The 25,696-nt window shown below is 43.9% G+C and overlaps 1 protein-coding gene across 2 annotated transcripts in view; it reads right to left on the reverse strand.

Moving 5' to 3' along the window:
• RHOQ (ras homolog family member Q) overlaps positions 1-25,696 on the reverse strand; it is a 44,898-nt gene that overhangs the window by 11,338 nt on the left and 7,864 nt on the right. For both annotated transcript variants that reach the window (XM_006125483.5, XM_006125482.5), the window contains exon 3: positions 538-702. In XM_006125483.5, the coding sequence (XP_006125545.1) occupies positions 538-702 (165 nt within the window). The remainder of the gene's footprint in view (positions 1-537; positions 703-25,696) is intronic.

Here is a 25,696-nt window from a genome sequence, read left to right on the forward strand (position 1 = left end):
CTTCTTCACACAATGCACAGTCAACCTGTGGAACTTACCGGGGGTGGGAGGAGAGTTCAGAAAGAATTATATAAGATCAAGGAGGATAGATCCATCCATGACTTTTAGTCAAGATCATCAGGGACAAGATCATCTGGGTGTCCCCAAACGTCTGACTGCCAGAAGGTGGGACTGGGCAATGGGATGGATCACTCAATAAAAGCCCTGTGCTGTTCATTCCTTTGGAGCATCAGACCAGCCACAATCAAAAGGCAGGACACCAGGCTAGTAGGATCATTGGCCAAACTGGGTCAGACCATTCTCAAGTACTTATATCCTAACTACCGTGCTCAGGGCGTGAAATATTTCACAGCCCTGAGTAATGTAGCTAGGTCTACCTAAGTTATAAGTGTGGGTTAGGTCTAACTCTTCCAGCTGAAGTCAGAGCAAGAAAGCTATTTGGATCCTGCTACATGGGACTTAGGACAACAAAAGCACAAACATTAGACAACCTGAATTATTTAAATAAAAAACAAAATAAAATGAAGCCAGACATACCTGGGTTCCTACTAATAAAAATGGCACATTAGGTGCATATTCCTTTAGCTCTGGTACCCACTCCTCCTTCACATTTTGAAATGAGGCTGGATTTACCACTGAGAAGCAGATAAGGAAGACATCTGTCATAGGATAAGATAAAGGTCTCAGACGATCATAGTCTTCCTGAGGAAGAAAAATGTTATCAGCAGTCTTGAACTGAAGCTCCTATTTTGTTCATTGTTAACAGTTACATTCAGGGACTATGCTCAAATATGTCAAATAGAAAACTAATTTAAACACACTCAGTTTACTTGGCTGCTTTACAGATATGCCCTGTCAACTAACATGGCATAGGAAGTAAATACATACCTGAATGCAAGTGAATACCATGGCAATGTTGCTACCAGTAGTTAGCTATTCACTGTTATCTATTAAATATTATAAGTATGGAAACTAAACTTCTTTAAAACCTTATTTTAAGCATCCTTTGCATATCTACAACCTAAGGGCTAGCTTTTGCCCTGGCATGATGAGTGGAAATAAGCAGAGACATGCTGATTCCACAGCCATTCTACCTATACAAAGCAAAATAGGTAGGGCAAATCTGAGATGTCCATAGTGCTGCTTCTGATTATCTACTGACCCAAGAAACCATTCCCTCTTGGACCTCAGATGTGAGTGGTAGCTGAGCCCTCTCCTAGCATTTTAAAGTTGCAGCAGGGAATTGTGTCCTGTTATTGATGATCTCATCCTGCTAGAGGATAGCATGGGATCAGAGCTCCTTTATTCACAGTCTATGTTACCCCAGTGCACCAAACAGTGGGGAAGACTTGGCACGAAAGAGCACTGACATTTTCTAAAGCAAATGACCACCCAAAAGACACTGAAGCTCCCTGAGGAATTTTCAGTGTGGATAGAGAAATCACTCAGGGTTAGTTTTTTAGTGCCACAGCATCAAAATCACTTGGCCATATTGGGAAGGTGCACATAAGCACTTTTAAAGGTTGCAGCATGCCTCTCCCCCATCCCTGTGAGGTTTGTTTTGCTGGATGACACTGAAGGAAGCTGGCCATGCTGGTGCCATTCCTATTTTAGAGAGTTTAACACGAATCACTAGCCGCAGAGCTTTTGCCCTGATGTGGGCATTTTGCCCACATAGCATAGGGAAAGCTGTTGGTTCCCTCTCCTCAACAATGGGCAGTAAGGCAGGGCTAACTACATTGTTCTACAAATTCTCAGCTACATTAAGTCCCACAAATATTAGAACTGTTAAAATCCCTGCTGTAATTCAACACATTGGGAAATTCAGCCACAGCTTTTCCCTGGCAATTGGAACTGCTAGGTTGTGCACATTACTTGTAAATAAAAAACTTTATTAGTAAACAGTTATAATTGAAAGTGTGTCAGTAGAATCCCAGAAAATGTGAGAATTTCCACAGAAGATTTATACCAACCATGTCTCCTTCAGAAGTCTGGAAATGAACAGCTAAGGGATTTTGGCACTTCACTCCTGTCATATACTGCTACATAATTTCGCAAAAACTCAGAAAAATTCAGATGCAGGTAGGTGTATGTACTGAACTTGTTGGAGCATCTGTATTGTAAGCTGGTGTATTTGACTGGCCATACTGCATGCAAGTCTGGCCACATATCTGCCAGAAATTAGTTCTGGGTCCCCAATCAGTGATCACAGAATACTAGAAATGGAAGGGTATGTCTACGTTTCGAGATAAGGTCAAATCTAGTATGGTCAATGTATTACCACTCGAGTTTGAGAAGTTGAAGGGTCATGTCCTTACTAATGGCAAGCACCAAATGTTGCCCAAAGTAGCACATCCACATTATGGAGCTTGCCATCGACTCAGATTGCAAGGCATCATGGGTAGCTCGGCAGTCTGGCCTATGTTTCTGGCGTCCACTGGATCAAAAAATCAGCAGCGACTGGTTAGAGGGGCTCAGATCAGCTGTGTCCCATAAGGGTCTCCTCTAGTCTCTCCCCCCTCGCATGAGGTAAAGGGGACACAGTGTACTTGTGCCTTTTGTGGCCTGGTTGCCCACATGGATGTCTGTGACCATGAAGCACAGTGTACCGGAAAGAACTGTTCTGCTCCTGGATGTCATGGTGCGCCTCCTGGTGCTGTTCTTTGAGAACATATGCATGTTGCTCCACCAAGAAGAGGAGAAGGATGAAGCTCAGTGTGGCACAGAGGCTCTGCTTAGGCAAGCCCTAATGTTCATGCTAGTGCAGACACAGGTCAATCAGCTGGACATAGTGCAATGCTGGTTGTAGTGTTGGGAGACAAGCTCGGAGTGATGGGACCGCATTGTGATGCAGACATGGGACAAGCAGCACTGGCTGCAGAACCTCAGCATGCAGAAGGCCACATTCCTGGAACTCTGCAAATGGCTCGCCCCTGCCATGAGGCGCCAGATTCCATATGACACCCGCTCTGACTGTGGAGAAGTGCATGGCAATTGCTCTATGGAAGCTTGTCATGCCAGACAGCTAGCAGGCATCAGGAACCAGTTTGGGGTGAGGAAAACTACAGTCAGGGCTGTTCTCATACATGTAGCCAAGGCCATCAATAACATCCTGCTATGGAGAGTTGTAACTCTGGGGGATGTGGATACCATCATGGAGGACTTTACTGCAATAGGCTTCCCTAATTGCAGGGATGCCATAGACAGCACACACATCCCCATCCTGGGCCCTGAACACCAGGCCTCGGAGTACATCAACCTCATGGGGTACTTCTCCATGGTGCTGCAGGTGCTTGTGGATCATAGGGGCTACTTCACCAATATCAATGTGGGATGGTCAGGAAAGATGCATGATGCTCACATCTTTCATAACTCCTGCCTCTTCCAAAAGATGCACGAAAGAAACTTTCTTCCCCGATGAGAACATCAGAATCCGAGAGGTGGACATACCCATCATGATCCTGGGCGACCCAGCCTCTACATGGGCAGCCTGGACCCCAGCAAGGAGGAGTTCAACAATAGGCTGAGGAGGTGCAGAATGTTGGTGGAATGTACGTTCGGACATTTAAAGGCAAGGTTCAGGAATCTCCTGACTCATCTGGGCCTCAGTGAATGCAACTTTGCCTTCGTGGTGGCAGCCTGTTGTGTGCTCCACAACCTGTGTGAGAACAAGTGGGGGAGGGGAGACTTTTCTGGCTGGGTGGTGGGTCTGAGGCAAAGCGCCTAGCCAGAGAGTTCGAGCAGTCAGACACCAGCACCAAAAGGACAGCACAGCAAGGGGCAGTGTGCATCAGAGAGGCAATGAAGGACAGTTTTATGCAAGGCCTCTTTTAGACTCTTCCATGTGGCTCTCCGCAAGTTGCTCCTGCATTCCCTGGCTACGTCTAGACTGGCATGATTTTCCAGAAATGCTTTTAACAGAAAAGTTTTCCATTAAAAGCATTTTCGGAACAGAGCGTCTAGATTGGCACGGACGCTTTCCGCAAAAGCACTTTTTGCGGAAAAGCGTTTGTGCCAATCTAGACGCGCTTTTCCGCAAAAAAGCCCCAATCGCCATTTTCGCAATCGGGGCTTTTTTGCGGAAAACAAATCTGGACTGTCTACACTGGCCCTTTTGGCAAAAGTTTTGCGCAAAAGGACTTTTGCCCGAATGGGAGCAGCATAGTATTTCCACAAGAACACTGACAATCTTACATGAGATTGTTAGTGCTTTTGCGGAAATTCAAGCGGCCAGTGTAGACAGCTGGCAAGTTTTTCTGGAAAAGTGGCTGATTTTCCGGAAAAACTGGCCAGTCTAGACACAGCCCCTGTGTTTCTTTTTAATCCCCTAACCCTCCCCCATACAGTTCAAGCAATTAAAAGATGATTGTGCAATGAACAGGAGTATTTATTTGGGGAAAAACAACAGGGAAAGGAATAAACTGGGAAATGGAAGTGGGAGGGTGGAGTGCTCAGGAATGGCAGTGGAACTGCTTTATGCCTCCCGATTCCTGGTGGCTCCAGCTCCCCATGAATTCCCTCCCCACAGTGTCCTGGGGACCCTGGAGGTGGAAGTAGGGTTGTCATTGAGGCAGGAGGGGTTCTGGGTGGTGGCCCATTCAAGCAGATCACCATGCGCTCCATGACAGAGATCAGGGTAGGGACCATAAGTCTCATGCTGCCTCGAGAGCTGATCCCTGGCAGCTCTCTTCTCCAGCCGTTCTTCAGTCCAATCCAGGTGCTTGGCTCAGATCCCTTGCGCGAGGGCATGCATGCAGTCCAGCTGCTCATGGAACATCTCTACCCTTGTCCACTTTCGCCTGTGGATTCCAGCCAGAAGGGCAGATGCAGTGGGAGGTGGGGGACACATAGAGCTGGCAGACAGCCCAGCTGCAAAGAAAAGTTACAAAGGCAGACGTTGCAGCTACATTGTGTGACGCCTGCCCCTATTCTGTCCTAATCTTCAATGTTCTGTGCAAGACCAAATGTTAGCTTAAAAGCAGGCACTTTACAGCAGGTGCCCAGACATCTCAGGGGAGCATTGGGAAACACTCTGTCCGGAAGCTGGCAGTCAGTGTGAGGGACCTGCCAGGCCAGGAGCCTGCAGGCGGGAGGGGAGTGGAGGCAGAAGGCGGCTTCCCACTTTGTCCAGCACATGCCGGGTCTAGCACATGTGGCTTGCCAGGGAAACTGCTCTTTTCTCAATCAGGACAGCAGCCTGCAGGCGGGGGTGGGGGTGGGGTGAAAGGCCTTCCCACTCTACCTGGCACATGCCAGGACTGGCAAATGCAGCTTCCTCGGGGGAGTGCTTCTTTTCCTGCCCGGAGGAGTGTATGGGGGGATGTCTGGCACATGCAGCCTCCCGGAGAGAGTACTAATCGGTTTCCCTCCGCCTCCCTGTAGGTTGCCATGTGAGATATCAAGTCTACTCCAAATCACCAGGAGTTTTCAGGAATGAATGCTAAGTGAATATGGCCATCAATCTGGGGCTAATACTGCTCTGCTTTGTGGTTCCATGACACCAGACCACTCACTGGTGGCTGGACATGGGAAGGTGTCCTACCATGGAGGACGGCATAAGGCTGGCCTCCCCAAAAACCTTGTGAGAAGGCTCAAAGAGTTCCTATGTGACAGCTTCATGGAGCTGTGCAGACAAGACTCACGTTCATACTGACTTAGTGTCATACTGTTGTGTCATATTTATTTTGTGGTCCCTTTCTGCAATAATTTCCCACACAGTCATTTCCTGTTCTTTGTGTGTGAAACTGATTGTTCCTTCCTAAGTGGAGCATTTTGCATTTGCCCTTATGGTATTTCATCCTATATACCTCAGACCATTTATCAAGTTTGTCCAGTTGATCTGAGTCAGTTGCTGGGGTTAAGGTCATAAGTGGATTTCTATCATGAGACTAGTTTTTCCCACACCTAAAAAGCTATGTTTCACATATAGTTTCCCATGCATGTTCTCTTACTGATTGAGAATGGTTCTCTCACTGTGCAGATAACAAGGTCTGTCACAGATCTATATACAGCATACACTACAACTTCTACTCAGCATTCTAAACAGCTCGGCTACGTCTACACTGGCATGAATTTCCGAAAATGCTTTTAACAGAAAAGTTTTACGTTAAAAGCATTTTCGGAAAAGCGTGTCTAGATTGGCAGGATGCTTTTCCGCAAAAGCACTTTTTGTGGAAAAGTGTCTGTGGCCAATCTAGACGCGGTTTTCCACAAAAAAGCCCCGATCGCCATTTTCGCGATCGTGGCTTTTTTGCGGAAAACAGTACTATGCTGTCTACACTGGCCCTTTTGGGCAAAAGTCTTTCAGAAAAAGACTTTTGCCCGAACGGGAGTAGCATAGTTTTTCTGGAAAAGCACTGATTATTTTACATGAGATCGTCAGTGCTTTTCCAGAAATTCAAGTGGCCAGTGTAGACAGCTGGCAAGTTTTTCCGGAAAAGCTGCTGATTTTCCGGAAAAACTTGCCAGTCTAGACACAGCCCTCATGTATGCTTAACTCTGCCCTTCAGTGACCATAGGATCTAACAATGTTTAGTGGCCGAGGCTGCCGTTACTCTGTTAGCATTTACTGCTGTGTGGACAGGACCCACTAGCCACTGTTTAGCCCATGTGGTTGGTCCTCATTCATCCTAGCTCTTGGCAGTGCCTGTTCAGTAATCCCAGGTGCTCTCCATGAAAGCTATCCCTAAGCAAGCCCACTACAACCAGGGAGCCGCTGCCTCCTGCCCTTACTCCAGCAGGGAACAGCCTCCTCTCCTCCTCAGACAGTAGAAAAAGCTGCATCTTGCCTCCTTTTGCTGCTCTCTGCTCTGCAGTGACAGCTTCGTATACGTTCCCTCACTTTGGGGCTGCCTGAGCTGCCTCGTTTCAGGCCCCAATCTGGATGGGGCTGAATGCTGCGTGATCCATTGCCCATCCACACCTATCGCTATGACCCTGGTTGGGGGGCTAGTGCAACCCTGGGCTACTAGTTGTCCATCCCCGCTACAGCACTACTGCAATGCAATAATAAATAATAATTGAGTTGCCATGATTTCTGATCACTTAGGATTGATTTACTTAATTTTATTTTTTTTACTTATGCAAATTAAATGCATATGCGCACACATGCATTTTCAAATCAGGGCATGTGAGAGCATGCCAGTTCTTTTCACTGCATACACAACCGTAGTAAATAAATGTGCAATAGAAACTATGCACATGTGTGCAAAAATTAGGTGTGGATCTCAAGTCACAGTTTGTGGAGAAAAAAAATCAAGATTCAAATGTTTGAAATTACTAGGAAGAGAGAAAAAGAGGTACTGTTACCATGAATTATGTAAAACCTCCTTCAGTTTCTGATAGGGCATTCTATTTAAAGTGGGTATGGACACACTTTCTTTCGCCCTACCCTGTGTAAGAGATATTTGTCGTGCTTCTTGATGTTTTTTATAGGGGCAGAAGAGAAACTAAGTACAGTAGACTTCCAATAATCCGGAACCTATGGGACCTACGTGGTGCCGGATTATCAGATATGACGGACTATCAGGAGGTACTATAAGATGGTTATATATATACACTGTATACATTATATACTGTATATAAAGTGTTCTAAACCCTTTTTATTGTACATAGTGTATACAGTATACTGTAATGTTTTAGTTTTTTTAAGCCTTTTTTACCCTTTTTGCTCAGTTCAGCTGCTGCCGCTGTTACCTTGTGACTCATTTTTTGCCGAAGCTCATTCACTAGGCTCTTGCCATTTTGATGCCGGACTATCAGGAGTGCCGGACTATTGGATGCCGGACTATTGGAGTTTTACTGTACCACTATTCCCATGCATGTAAGCTGACAGTGTCCAAAATGTTTCCAAATGTAGAGATTAAACAAAATGAAAATACAGAGACTATTCCTCCTAATAGACTTCTTTCAGTTTTAATAATTTATTTGTAACTGTAGTGGGTACCAAATTTTGAGGCAAAAATGTTAACTGAAGTTAATGTCCCTTTTTACAACATCCATTCTCATTGTAAACGTACATTTTACTTCTCTACTTCTAGTGTATGCAGTTAAATTCTATTCAGGGAAGGAACCACAGTTACTGGATGGAGATCAAAATCCTTAAATAAACTTCCCAACTACAAATTAAACTGGGCCCTGGAGTGTAGGATCTTCAAGATAGTACATAAAAAAACCAGATAAGCAGATTAGTCAGATTCGGGAATAAGGAAAACCTTTTTTTTTAATTGCAAATCAAGTCACCAAGAAATCACTTTACTCGTATTCAGCATAACATTAAGCACATGACAATGTGTCTTAAAGAGCAATAAAATACTCCATTAACTATTAACAAGGTAAACATACACTCTCACTCACAAAATTAAATTAGTTCAATGACCTTAAGTGCCTCTCAATTGGTATGAATTCTAGAGGTCTATTTCCAGACAATGAACACTATTTATTTTCTAATTACAAAGTTATCTTATACTTGTATACTTTGTTGGAAAACTTGAAGTGTGCATGGAATTTAAGCTCTCTCTTTCTGTCTTAGACATTATTTTTTTTACAGTTAGATACATCTTGGTACCTTATTTTCTTCCCAACTGGCTGGCTAGCCATTGTTTTAGAAGGGAGCACTATTGTTGTTCCTTTAGTAGCCTATGTGAATAAACTTCTTTCTGCTCTCCACATCTATTTATATAACTGTATTCTCTGCGTCTTCTACAACAGAGGCCTATGTGTCTCAAGCTATGCTGTATAATTAAAGTGTTAGACTGAAAGACAAATAACATTTATTTGAATATTTTATGCATCACAATCAAATTGTCTCCTAAACTACAAAGCATCAACTCCATCGACTTCTAGAGGGAATTTGGTTTTATGTATACACATTACTCCACTTGAAACAGTCAATATTATGTTTCTCATATTAGAACCTTGTCTATGCTAGGGAAATTCTTTAAAAATGTGCCACTGTGGCTAACAGTGGTTCAATTCCAGCAGTATTAGCACCATGGATAGCCTGAATGTAGACAATTGGCCAGCTGCTTCCACCAGTTTCAGCACTATGTCAATTAGGGCACCCTAAACTCGAAATAAGATATGCAATTTGCGCTACACAAATTGCATATCTTATCTCGAATCTATTTGGAAATAGCTTATTTTGAAATTTGGTGTGTCTACACAGCACCACATTTTGAAATAACATGCAATTTCGAGACATCCCTTATCCCTCGAGCAAAGAGGTTTACCAGGATGGCAAAATAGCGCGCCCGTTATTTCAAAATAATGGGCAGCTTGTGTAGATGTGTGGTAACTATTTCGGGATACCTATAGCCATGCAATGTAGACATACCCTTAGAGAAGCTCTAAGCAAGCCAAGAGAACACTGTGATGGGTTGGATCACAAAGGTCCTCTTGAGATTGTTACCCATGGTACTGATCATACCACTGAGCCTGCTACCTGACCTCTGGGGCACCTATCCGTCCTGTCCTGCTTGGCCAGAAACTCTTGTGTCCCCCAGCAGAGGCACAGAGTTGGGGTAACAGCCCCCCAGTGGAGTAACACAGATGCCGATAACTGCTCTGGGAGGGCTCAGCTACAGTGACTTGACAGCATCCAGGAGCATAGTCCTCAAAAGGGATCAAACCCCCCAAAAAATCCATCTTACTCTGTATAAAAGTTTCACACAGAGAAAGCTCATAGAGTGTGCTCTTTATCAATGAAAGAGAGAGATACACAGCTGTTGCTCTCCTACCCCTCAGTAACAATGATTTACATTGGTTTTAATAATAAACAAGTGTTTTTAATATAAAATGTAGGATTTAAGTGATTGCGAATGAAAACAGACAGATCAAGGCAAGTTGCTAATCTAAAAACAACAACAACAACAACAAAACAAACATGCCAGCTAAGCCTAATAAACTAAGGGGATGTCTACACATTAAGATTATTTTGAAATAACTAGTGTTATTTCGAAATAACTTAGTCCACGTCTACATAGCAGGCAGTTATTTCAAAATAACGTCGAAATACTGTCAAAGCTGGAGGACTTCTTACTCCGACTCCTGTAACCCTCATTGTAAGAGGAAGTCAGAGGAAGAGTGCTCTATTTCGAAATAAGTGCTGTGTAGACGCTCCCAATTTCAAAATAAGCCATGCAACTAACATAGCTCAATTTGCATAGCTTATTTCAAGTTAAGCCCTGCTGTGCAGACGCACCTCAAGGCTACGTCTACACTGTAGCCTTCTTCCACAAAAGCTTATGCAAATGAAGCACGGAGTGGAATATCGCCACACTTCATTTGCATAATTAATTAGCAGCCGCTTTTCCGCAAGAGGCTTTTGTGCAAAAAGGAGCTGTGTAGATGGCTCCTTTTTGTGCAAAAAACCCCTCTTGCACAAGAGCCGTTCCTCCTAATTTTTTCAGGAAGAACGGCTCTTGCACAAGAGGGGATTTTTGCACAAAAAGAAGCCATCTACACAGCTCCTTTTTGTGCAAAAGCCTCTTGCGCAAAAGTGGCTTCTAATTAATTATGTAAATGAAGCATAGCGATATTCCACTCCACGCTTCATTTGCATAAGCTTTTGCAGAAGAAGGCTACAGTGTAGACGTAGCCTAAGAGAGATTGTTACAGATCATATTTCTCACCCTAGTCCTTATTTCTTGTAAAATCCTTCAAGTCAGAGCTGATATTTTCTCTGTCCTGGTTCTAACAGCTTCTTGTATGTATCCTCTTAGGGTGAAGAGGCAGTTTCAAAAGTCAGTGAAGATGATCACTGATTGTGTTCCATCCCTTAAATAGAATTTCCCCCAGGTGGGAATCCTTTGTTTAAATCTCCCCATCTCTATGGAAAAATACCAAATGGATCCAAAAATATCAAGATGGATTCCAGCACCAAGTGGCATGGTTACGTTTCTCTGTAGGATCAACCAGTTTAGGCTTACAGGAAAAACAAAACCATTTACATATAATTTCTTTGAGCACCAGGCATTAAATACCACTAATAGCTTTTACTAGAAATTCTAGATTAATAAGCAGGTTTACACTTCATATTTATAACTTCAAATACAAGAAAGATAGATGCACACAAACAGAATATACACATACAGGGAATCACAGGCTCTTGAATGAGATGTTAACTTGACTTGTTTTTCAAAAAGGAGATTTCAGTAATGTATATTCATATTAAAACATATTCCCATAAAAATATGGAGCCATAGCATCACAGACATGGTGCTTAATTTGTTGTTAGCAGCCCCAATATTACTAACACACTCAGGTTAGTAACGGTAGGAAATCCGAAGCATTTTTTTCTGATATATGCAGGCCTAAAAATGTCTGAATTCCATATAAACAGCTAGAAATATGGTCAATAGTTAGACTGATCATTTGAGAAGCCTGGAATAATCAGTGTGCCACAGTATAATGTAATTATTTTTAATTAATCAGTGTACAGGAGAGAAATTTACTTTATTCAAATATTAAGTGCAATGGCAAAAATCTAATTATACTTGTGAAAAGTCAATATAAATTCCAGTTTGAGTACATTCATTCCCACTCTACAGCAATTAAACTTTCATTTTAATCTGTGTGTGGGGGTATATATAGGCATTAAGAACAATTGAAGAATTTGACTGGAATATTTTAAGAACCAAGGACATGAGAAGAAAGGTGAATAAGGACCAACATGGTTCAATTCAGAGTACTTAACATTCAAAATGGAGAGAGTTATATTATGAGCTTTAACTCCTTCCTCTCCCCCCAAAAAACAACAAAACTAAAAAATCAATAGCAGCCAAATACAAAAGGAGAAACGGGATAGGAAAATAAGAATAATAGTTCCTTTAACTAAGCCAATACAGTTGCATTCTATTTTTAATGTCTATAAAATGTTTTCAACACATCCAATAGAAGACACAAGTATGTTATGTTATTAACTGCAGTAAGACACGGACCATCACTTGCAAAGTGTCACTCTGGTAAGTAACCAGAGAAAGTGGCTTCCAATAGGAAGAGAAGGGAATAAAGAGGCAGAGATATAAGGAACTGCTTATAGTCTGTCTCAGCAGCTCAACTATAGACATGGTTTTTGATGCTGACAAATGTGTGTACATGTAATTACATACAAATGGAGGTGGTATACTGACCTAACTGGTGGCACTAAAACTACCTACAGAGAGATAAGAATGAGTGAGGTCTACAGCCTTAGCTGAGAGCTGGCTGGCTTTCAGCTCAAGTAGAAAAGGCTCATGCACTAAAATCCAGCTGTCCCAGGTTCAGTTCCATCTGTCAGTGTTACATACACATAGTTCTTTATTTGAAAATACCATCTTGTGAGCTTTCCACTTGTGGCTGATCTGAAGTGACAGCCAAAGACACCTAAGAGTACATTTTGTAACTCTGGAAGGTAAGCTGCAGATAGGGTTAGCTGATTGCAGATAGTCTCTGAAACTAGTGGGACTGCCCCTTGCTGATGTAAAAGACTGCTGTACTATGGTCTGACTATAAGATGACATGATGGCATCAGATGAATGGGAGACTCCCATACTTTCCTTACTGCAGGTAATTTCACAACGTTGATATGTTCTGAAGATATCCATGTTCTTTCTGCCATGCAGATGCTTATATGTGCTCCCCAACCTAGCAGGGATGCATCGTATTAAAATTATGGACTATTTACAAGTGGATTAATATGGTTTTGCAGAACATCAGACCTGAAGATGCTAATGATGCCAACCCATCCCATGTAGTGGCAAGTGAGAGCTGAAGACATGGTGAGTCTGCCCCACCTTTTATTAGGTATGAAGTGAAGCAGGGGGCATGCACAAATCAATGGGCATTACTTTCAATTATCTGACTCAGGGCACATGTGTGACCCCACAGTGGAATACAATATGGCCCAGATCTCATGGAACCACCTACCTCCCCACCCCCATGCTGCTGCCTCTAATAGAGAGGAAGCAGTGGGGAAGGGGCAGGCTGGAGTCAGTACACACAGGAATCTGGGTTTCAACCCAGCTGCCTGCATAAATTGGCTCCTGCAGAGCCTACCTGTCCATCTGTGCTGCTGCCTCTCCACCAGAGGCAGCAGCAGGAAAGGACAGGAGCAGGCAGAAGCTAATATGCATGGAGGGGCAGCTTTTAAGCTGGCTCTCTGCACGTGCTGGCTCTGCGGAGCCTCACAGGGGTCATAAGGCTCAGTGAATCAGGGTTTGTGAAATGCTCAGAAGTCCTTTGAAGAAAGGAGCAGCACAAATACACATTTCATTAACAGGTTACATATTTACTGGAAGATTTTATTTTTATTAAGTTAAACCCTCTAACCCTCACCTGGAAACCCCTCTAAGACTGCAGTAAATTGTGTTTCCCAGTACCTGCTACACAGCCGGACTGAGAATCGGGCCTGAGGCCACCAAGACATTGGGCCCTTGTGGCTTCCCTGGGCCATGGCACCAGTCCTCAACTTGAAATGATAGTGGCAATGGGCCCCATTCACCTTTTGAAGAGGCAAGGGCACAATACCCTCTTCTCACATGTGCTATTTAAGGTCCTCCTCCTTTCGTGGTCAGAAAAGCTGAGAGCAGCAGTCCCCTGGAAGCCTCTTCTCCTCCCTCCAGTAGTTTCCCCCAACGAATAAGGTTTATCCATTTGAGTAGGTGAGTCTGGTCTACACTGCTCTCATCTCCTTCTGTCCCATGTATCGTGGGAACCTTCCTGAGCAGTCTGCCACTGACATACATGGAGTAGTTCACCCCCCCCCAGAGCTATTGTTTCAGATGTCACTGAACTAGTTATACTTGAGTCACTTTTTCAAGCTTTTCTTTACAATGATGAGGGCTAAAAACTTTATTTTAAATGAAAACTGACAGTCTGTTGTAATTACGTGAGTCCAGGAAGTAGGGTCCTAGGCACAGACCTATGAGCAATTCTGGATTAATCCAATCTACTGGGTCTTTTTTGGCACTGAAAATAAAAAGCAAATACCTTCCTATGACAGGGGGTACCAGGCCCTTTGAGTACTCCTCCTAGAGATCTTGCAGTCCTGCATACTCTGCCCCAGAAAAGGAGCAGTAAAGAGAATTCCTCCAGACCTGCCTAGAGAGGCTGCAGGGAAGCAGCCAATCAGAACACCATAGGCTCAATTAAAAGGGACACAGCCCCGGGAATAGAAGGGACAATTGTTAAAGAAATCACCATGTTACTGCTACCTGTAGGGCCCCTTGCTTGGGACTTGGGGTAGTGGTGGGTCTACATCCCCACCCTCGGCCACTGGGGGAAAGGCCTAACCTCCGAGAAGGCAATACAGTTGTTTAGAAGCCCAAGTGAAGGACTGGACTTAAAGAGCCTCCAGGGAGGAAGCCCTGGAGGCAGCATGCTACATCAGGGCAGACATGAACTTAAAAAGCTGGCCCAGAAAGGGGCTGAGAATTAAGGGCTGCAGATATTACCAAGGGCACAAGAAAAGGCCCTGCTGCACCTTTTACCCCAGAGGGATTCCTTCATGTGTTTGGAATATGGATGACTTAGCTGGAGGGCTGAGCCACTGAGAACCTGAATGACAAGGGCATCTGTAGACCTGGGGCACCATGAGTAGAAACAGAAGATTTGCACTCACCGGACAGGAGGCACTCATGAGAGATGAGTGTGCACCGTTACACTTCCTCTATATTACAGTCTAGGGGAGGAATTTAAAGTCTCCGATCAAATTATATAACATTAATGCAGGGTCTCTCTCAACTATCTCTTTTATGCCATGGGAATGTATACAGTGTAGAGTAAATGTTTTCTAAGAATAAAACTTCCATTACGGTGGAGAAACACAGCAACTTAGCAGTTCTGGTTTTGTGATCTGTTAGTAACCATCTGTTGCTTTCGTGGCTTATGGCAGCAATCATAAGAGGAGGCTCTCAAATCAGAACCAGCTGTTTTTAGAAGGCAAACCAAAAATAGATATCAGGCAAAGCTGCTGGAGGAATCCAACCTTCATCTAGTGAAGGGTAACTGTTACTGCTGTTCAAAGAGTATCAGTGAAGCACATACACTTATAAGTGCTGGCTTCTGAAGAGAAACCCCAGCTGCAAATCTAAACTATAATCCATTTCCCTAGTAGTGGTTGGCACTGAACATCTAGAAATCCTCACTTGAGATGAGTCACTTTGTTTTATTTTTATCATTCAGAGTTTATTTCAAAGCTATCTCTGAAGAGTTAAGGAAAGATTATACCACCAATAGTTGTCTTCCTGTGTAAGAACATTTTCATTTAAAAAGGGGTAGTGTGATATTTTTAGATCTGTTCAACAGTAAGTGGACAGTATTATCTCTAGTGTCTGGTGTGCATGTCAGATAGCTAAACAGGACTGTAGTTACACCAGGACAAGTCCAGGATAGTTCCACTGGCTTCAACAGAGTTACCCAGAATAAAAGGCTAAGTTGCAGCTTTGCTATAAACCCTGATCAAGGGTCAGAGTGTATTTATGCTGTCCCAGGAGCAAGATTGTGTTTCACCTAGTCACAGTCTGCTTTCTGTTTCCTCACTTGCTCTGAAGGGGTGGGAAAGCACTCTGTGAGCAGTCTTTCTCTAGTACAAATTACTTCCCTGGTGCACAGGCTCACTGAGGCTACGTCTTCACTCTGAGGAAGATTGATGCTGCTGGGATCAATCTTCCAGAGTTCAATTTAGCGAGTCTAGTCAAACTCAGAAGGTGCTCTCACCAGCATCTGGCATTCCTGCTCTTCTGAGGAGTAAAGGAAACCAACGGGAGTGTTTCCTCCCATCAGCCTCCCGCTGTAGGGACACCGCCAAGCTTGGCGTAAGGTAAGCTAACTCCAACTACATATTCTGCATAGCTGGAGTTGTGTACCTTAAGCTGAGCTGTTAGGTCTAGTATAGACCTGGCTTGGACACGTTCAGCTTTGGCTCTATCTAGTCCCCAACCACTTGCATGGAATGGGGATAAACTGTCACAAGAGGCACCACCAGAGGGAGAGCAGCCAAATGTGGAACTCATGAAGCAGGCCCCAATCGCTAAATGAAAGCAGAATTTATCTGACAGTACTCTGTGTTACTCCTATTCTAGCAGTGTTCAGATGCACCAGTTTGGCTCAAGGCTGCCCCCCTCCCGCCCATCATGCTGGCTGTTGCATTTAATATTCCTGCTTCCTGAAATCTTCACATTTTATTTCAGAAATGAGGAACCTACAGTCCATATGCCAGATCCAGCCCCTTGAATCCATCCCATTGAGGCTTTGGGCTTCCTCCCGCAGCGTTGCGAGCCAGTGCTTCCACTCCAGCCCCACAGCAAGTCTCTGAGCCTCAGCGTGGAGACTTTATTTTCTTTATTTAAAGTTTATTTTCTCCGCATGCAAAACAAGTTCTTTTGACCTATGACAAGTATTTAGGGAAAGAGCACACAGCAAATCCCACCTGTTTTCTCAGGTTCCTGGTTGTGTTTGTGGAGCAAGTGATCTGTTTGCCCAGATTAGGATTGGTTAATATTAGATTCACGGGGAAGCCGAAAAGCTGCCAATTTGTGGCAGTCATGTATTTTTAATGTATGGCAATGACACAGAGCACAGGGTAAGTGCTCCTTTACTGTATTATAGAAGGAAATAAGAATACCCAAAATCCACCTCCAAAGTGGGATGAATTATACAATGAAAAAAACCCATTTGATTTATGATTTGATACAATTTTATTCTGAAGCATTTGTAAGAGTGGGATTATTTACATGTCTGAGTAGTTTCTCTATAAAAGACACATGCAGCTGGAAGAAGCTGCCTGTTAAGCTTAAATATATTGAAACTAACACAACTGGAAGAGACCAGTGGCATTTATAATAATCACATTGGGTGAAACTTACAGGCCTATCTATGCACAGCTTGGGAAGAGGGTGTGGTGGCCATGAATCAGGAACCCAGCAACTCTCTGTTCCCCTTGATATGCGATGTGGCAGACCTCTCTATCCGCTGTGCATGGCTCACCACTGAAAGAACTGGGATGGACCACAAGGATGGGGCACGCTCCCTGCACTCACCATTATGCAGCCGCTGTAGCCCCACATAGGCATCGTGCAAGGGTCACAGCTGCTATTCCAGTCTATGAGTTGGCAGAGTAGTTTGTAGAACTACCCCTACCCCAGCCACCATGAGAGTCCCCAGAACAAACCTTGCTTTTTCTTTGGACTCTGACTAGAAGGGTTGTTTGGGGAGGTAAATTTAAGCCTTCGGACGAAGTCCAGCCACCTCCTCTGTAGTCAGAGAGGTCCCCTGGAAGTTAAACTGGTGTGACTTAAGTCTCGGCTTGACAAAGCCCTGGCTGGGTTGATTTAATTGGGATTGCTCTTGCCTTGGGCAGGGGCCTGGACTTGCTGGTCTTCTAAGGTCCCTTCCAGCTCTATGATTCTATGACTTCCCTGGGCATGGATGGGAAATGGATGCTGGGGTGGAGGTCTGACCTCCCTGCATGACACAGAACATCATTCTGCCTGAGTTTCCTGCTTAGCAGGGGTGGAGGGACTCAAACAATCTATTCTTGCATGAATTTTCCAGCCCTTCATCATGTGGGGATATACAGAAAGGCCAGTGAAATCTACTTCAGTGTAAAGCAGATTCGATACAGCATCTATGGCACTGCAGTCATTAGAGCATTGGAGGATTTCTTCTGCTCAGCCTGAGCAGAGGCTGGACTCAGGGTTTGGTCCATACCATACAATCTCTTGTGAATGTCACTTACATGGTGTGTAATGCCGCCACTGTTAATTATAGACAGCCACTAACAATCATAGAAATCCACAGTGGCAGATTTTTTTAAATGTGTTGGAGTCTGCAACACAATGCACCAAACTGAAATCTGAGAATCTGGCCCAGAAGAGCTAGAGCCATGTTCACTACTTGAGGATCATGACCCATGAAAATAGCTCTTACATTATTTGAGAGCTAGAACTGATGGAGCAACTCTTATTTTTATTGTTCAACCTTAAGAAGATAGCTGAGAGAGGAGCTCAGTTTAATGTTTCTATAGACAAGGGGTTCTCAAACTGTCGGTCGGGATCCCAAAGTGGGTCATAATCAGGGATGTCAACGTGTAGGCAACTACACCATTAACCAATGAGCCTTGTCCTATCAGTTAATTTGTCGACTACATGCATCCCCTCTCCTGCTGCCTTTGTATCAGAAGCAGTAACATGGGGGAGGGAGGAGCTGGAGCCAGTGCCTATAAGAAATTGGCTTAAGAGCTGGATCTCCCCCGCCTGCTCTCCACCCCAACCCCACCCCCTGCTACTGCCTCTGATAGAGAAGCAGCAGTGTGGAAGGTGAGGGGAACAGGCAGGAGCCGATACGTGTGGGGAGCCAGCTCTCCGTATATGCCAGCTCCACAGGTCCACCTGTTCCCCCTTGCTGCCTCCTACAGAGGCAGTGGAGGAGGCGGTGGCGGTGGGCAGGAGCTAGTGCTTGGGGGGAGCCGGCTTAAAAGCTGGTTCCCCTGAGCACCAGTTCCGCGGTGCCATTTGCCCCTGCACCCCGTGCTGCTGCCTCTACCCGGGTTGCCATGCAGTTACATGACTATTCCATTACGTGCTGTCTAACATTCCTAGTCGCAATCCGTTGGCCCTGGGCCCCAGCAAAGCCTGAAGCCCAAGACCCACCACTCAGGAATGAAGCCCAAGAGCCACCCCCGGGGCCCGCCCAGGGTTAAGGTTACATGCCCTCGTCCCAAGGCAGAAGCCTTTAGACTGAAGCCTTGCCTCCCCCTGCCCCCACCTGGGTCATGTACTAATTTTTGTTGTGAGGAGGAGGTTATGGAGCAATGAAGTTTGAGAACTGCTGTTCTAGACGTTCCACACTATGGCTGGTTAACACCCCAGCAAGTACCTCATGTGAGGAGCTACTTCTGAGTTTCAAACCTATACTAAGATACTCCAGTACTATAATGGTGGGGAACAGTTTACTCGGGTGCGGATCTGTCACAGAATGAATTAGTCTGCGGCTTTCTAAAACAAGCTCTGAGCCTCAATGATGCTCAGTATCCTCTTGACCAGCACTGCATGGTTCATGTTATGTTTGAGCCTACAGCCTTGCCAACAACATGGAGACTGTCCTGGGACAAATACAAGGGAAGGAGAAGAAGGAGGGAAGTGTTATGCATGGGGTCAATCCATGGTTGCCAACCCTCCAGGATTGCCCTGGAGTCTCCAGGATTCAAAAATTGATCTTTTTAATTGAAGACTATCACATGATGTATCCTCCAGGAATACATCCAACCAAAATTTGCAACTCAAGGGTCAATGCTAGCTAAATTCATTCAACTACTCAGCAGAGAATTTTTTTAAGAAAGGAGAAGCAGTGAGATCCACTCAGCTCTGACAGCCCTTTGAAGAACCTCATTCTAACTAGCAACTATCACTCTCTTGGACTTTGAATATAAATACATGACACTCACCGAGTTGTTCAACAGTAACGTAAAAAATGCTATACTCTAAGAACAACAGGATGGTCAGAACTTTATCTTTCAACTCAGTTCTTGTCTCCTGGGAGGTTGGGTGCACTATAGACATCTCTGACAGCTACTGTACCAGCACTCAAAGGCTAAGTCTACACTCGCTGCTTCTTGTGCAGGAACATCTTGTGCAAGGGTTCTTGTGAAAGAACTTTTGCGCAAAAGCACAGCTCACCCATGGCAGTGTGGACACTTTCTTGCGCAAGAAAGCTCTGGTGGCCATTTTAGCAATAGGGCTTTATTGGGCAAGAAATCCCTGCTGAGCATCCACACTGCCCTCTTGCGCAAGAGCTCTTGCGCAAGAGGGCTTACACCTGTCAAAAAAGAGCATAGCTCTTGCGCAAGGAGCCCTCTCTTACCACGCCATACTGTAAATTTACTTGCGCAAGAGCGGGCGGGCAGTGTGGACGCTCTGCAGATTCCTGCGCAAGAACGGCTGTACTTGCGCAAGAAGCCGCGAGTGTAGACATAGCCATAGGGCCTGGGGGCTAAGCAACCTTTTCTAGAGGGTGTGGAACAAATGAAGTGTGCTGCAGTAGTGTATTATCCAATACCAGACGAGCATTCTCTTTAGGAACTATATCTAACTCATGCTGGGAGACAGACTCAGTGATCTAATAGGTCTGGCACAGGGAAAGACCCTATTACCAATAAAGACAAAATCATTCCAACACTAAGCCATTTAAAACCAGTTATAAGATAAATGGATCTAAGGCTGGTCTACACTGGGAATTTAGGCTGAATTTAGCTGCATTAGGTTGATTTTCTAAACAATGAGTCCACACTACCAAGCCCATCCCATCGATTTTAAGGGCTGTTAAAGTTGATTTCTGTACTCCTGCTTTCACGAGGAGTAACAGCTAAATTGAATCTTGTATGGTCAACTTTCCAGTAGTGCAGACACAGTGCTGCGAAAACAGATGTCCTTGGCTTCCCAGACGTGTCCCACAGTGCCCTGCATGGACTGGTCTGGCCATGACTTAGAACTCTACTGCTCTCCAGGTGAACAGGAAAAGCCCTGGGAAAATATGAATTTCACTTCCTGCGTGGCCAGTGTGGTGAGCAGACCTCAGAGTGGGCAGCACACTTGACCCTGAGTTCAAGTTTCATGAGCTCCATTAGTTTCCAGGGTTGCAGACAAGCACCAGCATGGAGCATCCTGGATGTCATGGCTGTGTGGTGGCAGGAATCTGTTCTTGCAGAACTACAAACCAGGAAAAGGAATGCAGATATTCATGCAAGGGATATTAAATTGCAATTAATCAGCTAATTGAGTAGTCAATGGAATTTCTGGCTCCTGCTACATTTAAACTGCAGAGCCACAGTGGGGTTAGCTCCCGGGGCCGGTGTGAGCCAGGACTAAGCAGTCTCAGCTCGCACCAGCCCAGGAGCTAACCCCACTGTGGCTCTGCCTTTTAAATGTAGTAAGAACCTGCTGGGTAGTGTCCCAGAGCTGGTACAAACTGGGACTGCTTAGTCCCAGCTCACGCCAGCCCTGGGAGCTAACTCCGCTGCAGCTCTGCAGTTTAAATGATGATGATCCCTCAGCATTCACTCTTATCTCTGGCCGTGCTATGTAATTTAGATTGCAAGTTACTTGAGGCAGGATTCTGTTTGTGCTTTGCCTATAAAGCACCAAGTTTACCTTTGATGCTCATATACCTTTGCTCTGGAAGATAAACAGTGTTTTGTTACATGCCAGTGAGCAACCTGTGGTCTGCAGACTGCATGCAGGCCACCGGGGCTCTATGTGCGGCCCACAAGACATTTTGTTCACTGTTGTCCACCTACAGAGTTGCCCAATTCCACTGGTTTCCATCAGTGTTGTTTTTCCAATTGGTGCTACTAAAATGACACACAAGTAAAGCAAGGACACATGAAGGGAAGTGCGTGCTGATTGCACACAACACTATGAGAGTTGTGTGCTCCCTCTGCATCCAATCAAAGTGCTACCACGATTCATTTGGGACCCCTTGAAAATTCTAGATACACAAGTGCAATTAGTAAATCTACTCTCTCCCAGGAGACTGTCTTTGTAACGACAATCTTGTAGCCCACTGAGATGAAGGAGAGTCACTCCTGTGACCCACTCACTAGTGTAGGTTGCCCATTACTGTTATATGCAAATCACCAAGTGCTGGCTATCGCAAAAAGAGTTACTGCATTTACTGCAACAGAATAGGCAGCATAGCACAACTGAAGAATTTATTACTCTAGTAGCAACATGAGTCAAACAACAATCTTTATGAAAAATAATACTTATAACAGAAACAGGTCATTCAATTCCAAACTCCAACTAATATGAAATGGGCTCTCTCATTCTTTCCAGTTTCTCAATAAGATTACAAAAAGAAGTGGTGATGGTGGGCTTGTTTTTTTAGGGTTTTGTATGTGTGTCAAAAAAATTGAGTTAGAAAAAGTAATGCTTGAGGCTCACTACAAAATATGCATTCTAGAAATAGTAATATTCATAAGTGTTGCTAACTCTTGTGATTGTTATTGCAAGTCTCATGAGACCTAATATTATTCTTAAAGCCCCAGCTGCTGGACTTATGATTACCGTATATACTCGAGTATAAGTCGACACGAATATAAGCCGAGGCACCTAATTTTACCCCAAAAAACTGGGAAAAAGTATTGACTCGAGTATAAGCCTAGGGTAGGAAATGAGGCAGCTACTGGTAAATGTAAAAAATGAAGATAGATATCGGGTCTAGCCCCGGAAGTCGGGGCGAAAGCTGCTCCGGTGCCCCATGTCTGCTGGAGACCGTCTCCAGCAGACCAGGGGCACCGGGTGGGTTCCCGCGCTTCTGAGGCTTTGCCAGAGCAAAGCCTCAGAGGCGCGGGACCCCCCGCGGCTGCGGCTTCAGTCCGGGAGCCTGTGGTCTGCTGGGGACGGTCCCCAGCAGACCACAGGCACCCAGATTGAAGCGGCAGCAGCGGCGGTTCCCCGCGCCTCTGAGGCTTTGCCCGCCTCAGTTCTCGAGATGCTGACTCGAGTACAAGCCGAGGGGGGCATTTTTCAGCACAAAAACTGTGCTGAAAAACTCGGCTTATACTCGAGTATATACGGTACATAAGAATCACAGCTGTAAATTAAAGGTGAAGGTGAATTTCTAGCCCTCATAGATGTGGAGGAAAAACATTGACAACATTAACCCTAAAGACTCAAAATCAGAAGACAAAAAGGTGGATTTTTTTCCCCAAAAGGATCATGAATTGGAAAAGGCATGGAGCTGACTCATGATTTTTGAATGTTTACAATTATCAGTTATTAATATTTTGTCAAATTAAACTGACTGCCATTTTGATCTTGATGTAGGGCCTGATGCTGAACACAATGGAAAGAATCCCGTTGACTTCAAAGAAATTTGGGTCAGCCCTTTATATATACACTAAGAAGACTCATAGACTTTAAGGTCAGAAGGGACCATTATGATCATCTAGTCTGACCCCCTGCACAGTGCAGGCCACAGAATCTCATAAGTAATGTGATCTAACTATGGAAAGTGGACCTGAGCTGAAAGAGATGTATTCAGGTCCAGATCAGGTTTTGGCTGGGATTGAAAATTGGCTCCAGAAAATGGATTACTTTTTATTTTAGAACCAGAGATTCAGATCATACGAGTAAGTTACAAACCTGCATGAAATTCTCAAAGTTTGGTATAATCTCAACCACAATTGGCTGAACTTTTAAACCACCTTAACTCAAGGAGATAAGAGGGATGAAATTGGCCCTTTTATTTGATATATGATATAGCTGCATATTATCCTTTATTAAATGAGTGTAGATGTGATGAGTTAAAATCAATTCAGAAATAAAAAAACAGGTGGAAGTGTTGTACTGACAGATCAATAATTACTGTGTTCAATACTGTCTTTTAAATTTATGGTAGGTGCACAGTGTATTAGCTCGGCATCACAAAAACCTGTATGACCTAAGAATGGAGCTCAGATAGACCTTGATCTCAAATTCAAGGACATCTAGTTACTTTTAATCTAAAAAGTAGAATTTGTACTTGACTGTATAGTGAGAATGAAACAGTCTGTTAAGTAGTAGGGTCTCTCAATCAGAGATTCCAGAAATGTATTTCAAACATTTAATTTGTATTCTTTAGCTATCAGGGTTTTACAGAAGGGCCTCTCACACTGGGTTAACTGGCTCTGTGGTCATTACTCAGGTCTGCCCCTTATTTTGTGACTTTAGAGAAAATAATTTCGATCTGTAGTTTTCAAAAACATCCATTATATTTCTGTACTCAATTAAAAGATACCCACAACCAGATTTTCAAAAAGAACTGCTACCTCTTTGCACAAACTGAGGGGTGGGGGAGAGGCAGAAATGCTTCAGGTGTCTCAAATATACCATATAAATTTAATAGGCACTTTTGAAAATGAAGGCCTTAGTATTTCTGATCCTCAAATTTTCCCCTTCTGAGGACAGGGTGTTGGGATTCTTGTTGAACTGATGTTTGAAATTATTAGATGGAAAACACAGCATAAGAATTATTCTTCAAAAAGCATTTTTAAAATCAACCTACAGTTTTTATTATTCCCTGAACTAAAACAGAGGATATCTGGCTTTCACTATCTCCCCTATAATTCTCAGCCTGATCCAGCAAAAGAATTCACAAAATGACATTTGTTTGTTGCCCTGTAGATACTGCAAGGCTTAAATTGCAAACCACACATTTGGCACATTTTCATTTTAATGTAATCTCTACACACATTTCCACACGCTAATTGCTTCCCTGCACACACCAACCATTTGAGGGAGCATATCACGTGCTATACGCAGATTGAGGAGACAAAATACCCATGGGGCAATGTGTGCCCAACAATGGGTACATAAGCCAGCTGCAGCTCAGAAGCTAACTAGAGAAAGAAGTGATAATTGCTATAATTCGTCTACTAAAATAGCCAGTTTTCTTCAAGTTTGACAATAATAGAGATGCCAGTTGTTAACTGTTATGGCCCAGTGTTCGAGAGAGTTACACTTGCATGTTCCAGGGTTGTATTTTGCCCAAGACTCCATTTCAGGGCCAGCTAAGAGTAAATGGATTGTAAGGGAGGAAAGCCATCTTCCAACACACAAAAGTGTCCTAACCAGAAAAGATGTATTGCATTATCTAATCAATGCAACACTGAAAAGAAAAATAATGGCTGATATGGACCATCTGATAATGGCTAGAGAAGTCACTGACAGGGATTATAGAAATCACTACTATCTCTATTTATAGCAACAACAACAAAAATCTCATTTAGCAGATTGTGTACACAGCTTCACTAGGTAACCATGCCTTTATGTCACCATTACCCTTATTCTCCTTCATGCATGCCCCTAGCTTCTTCCTGAAACAAGAGAGAGGACTATGCAGCACTTTTAAGACTAACAAGATGGTTTATTAGGTGATGAGCTTTCGTGGGCCAGTCCCACTTCCTCAGATCAAATTCTGGAAGAGAATTGTTATGACCATATATACCAAAGGAATACAATGAAAAAAAGTGAACACATTATAAAACTGACAATCAGATTTAGAACAGAAGGGGGGGGTAGGGAGAGAGTTAGTATCTATGAGATAATGATACTGGGGTGATAATTGGGGAAGCTATCTTTGTAATGGGTAAGGTAATTAGCATCTTATTTAAATTCGCTTCTTAGTAACTTCTTTTTGCGCCTTATGTAATGTAGGCTCAAATCTTGCAAAAACATGTGCTCAACTGTTAACAACCTGATCACATTGATTTCAAGAAAGGATTTCCATTACAAGGCCTACATTAAGACCTTAATAAATGCCTTTGACTTCAGTGCGAATACTCAAAGTTAAGTACAGTATGTGCCTAAGTGTTTGCAAGAAGGGCCCTCTCTATATTAGCTTATACACCTTGTCCAACAGCACCCAGATACTGATTGATGCTGCTGGGTGCTACTGGAATACAAATCCCCATCATTATCTGAACTGGATAAGAGAGACTCCTGGCCAAGCCGGGAGGATTAGCAACCCTAGCTACAGGGCTGACAGTATTTTATGGCAAGCCAATTTGGAGTGGGAGGGACAGGAAATCACCCGCTCCACTAAGTCAAAATGTAAGGATGGATTGTAAGTAGGGATGTTAAATGTAGTTCGATTAGTCAATAAGTGGGGGAGCTACAAGTGTGATGTTAGCTTCCCCCAACACTGTATCCGCGGGGGGCGGGAAGGTAGCAGGGACCGG

The sequence above is a fragment of the Pelodiscus sinensis genome, chromosome 3 (genome assembly GCF_052426305.1).
Source record: "Pelodiscus sinensis isolate ZL-2025 chromosome 3, ASM5242630v1, whole genome shotgun sequence".
Classification (NCBI taxonomy): domain Eukaryota; kingdom Metazoa; phylum Chordata; order Testudines; family Trionychidae; genus Pelodiscus; species Pelodiscus sinensis.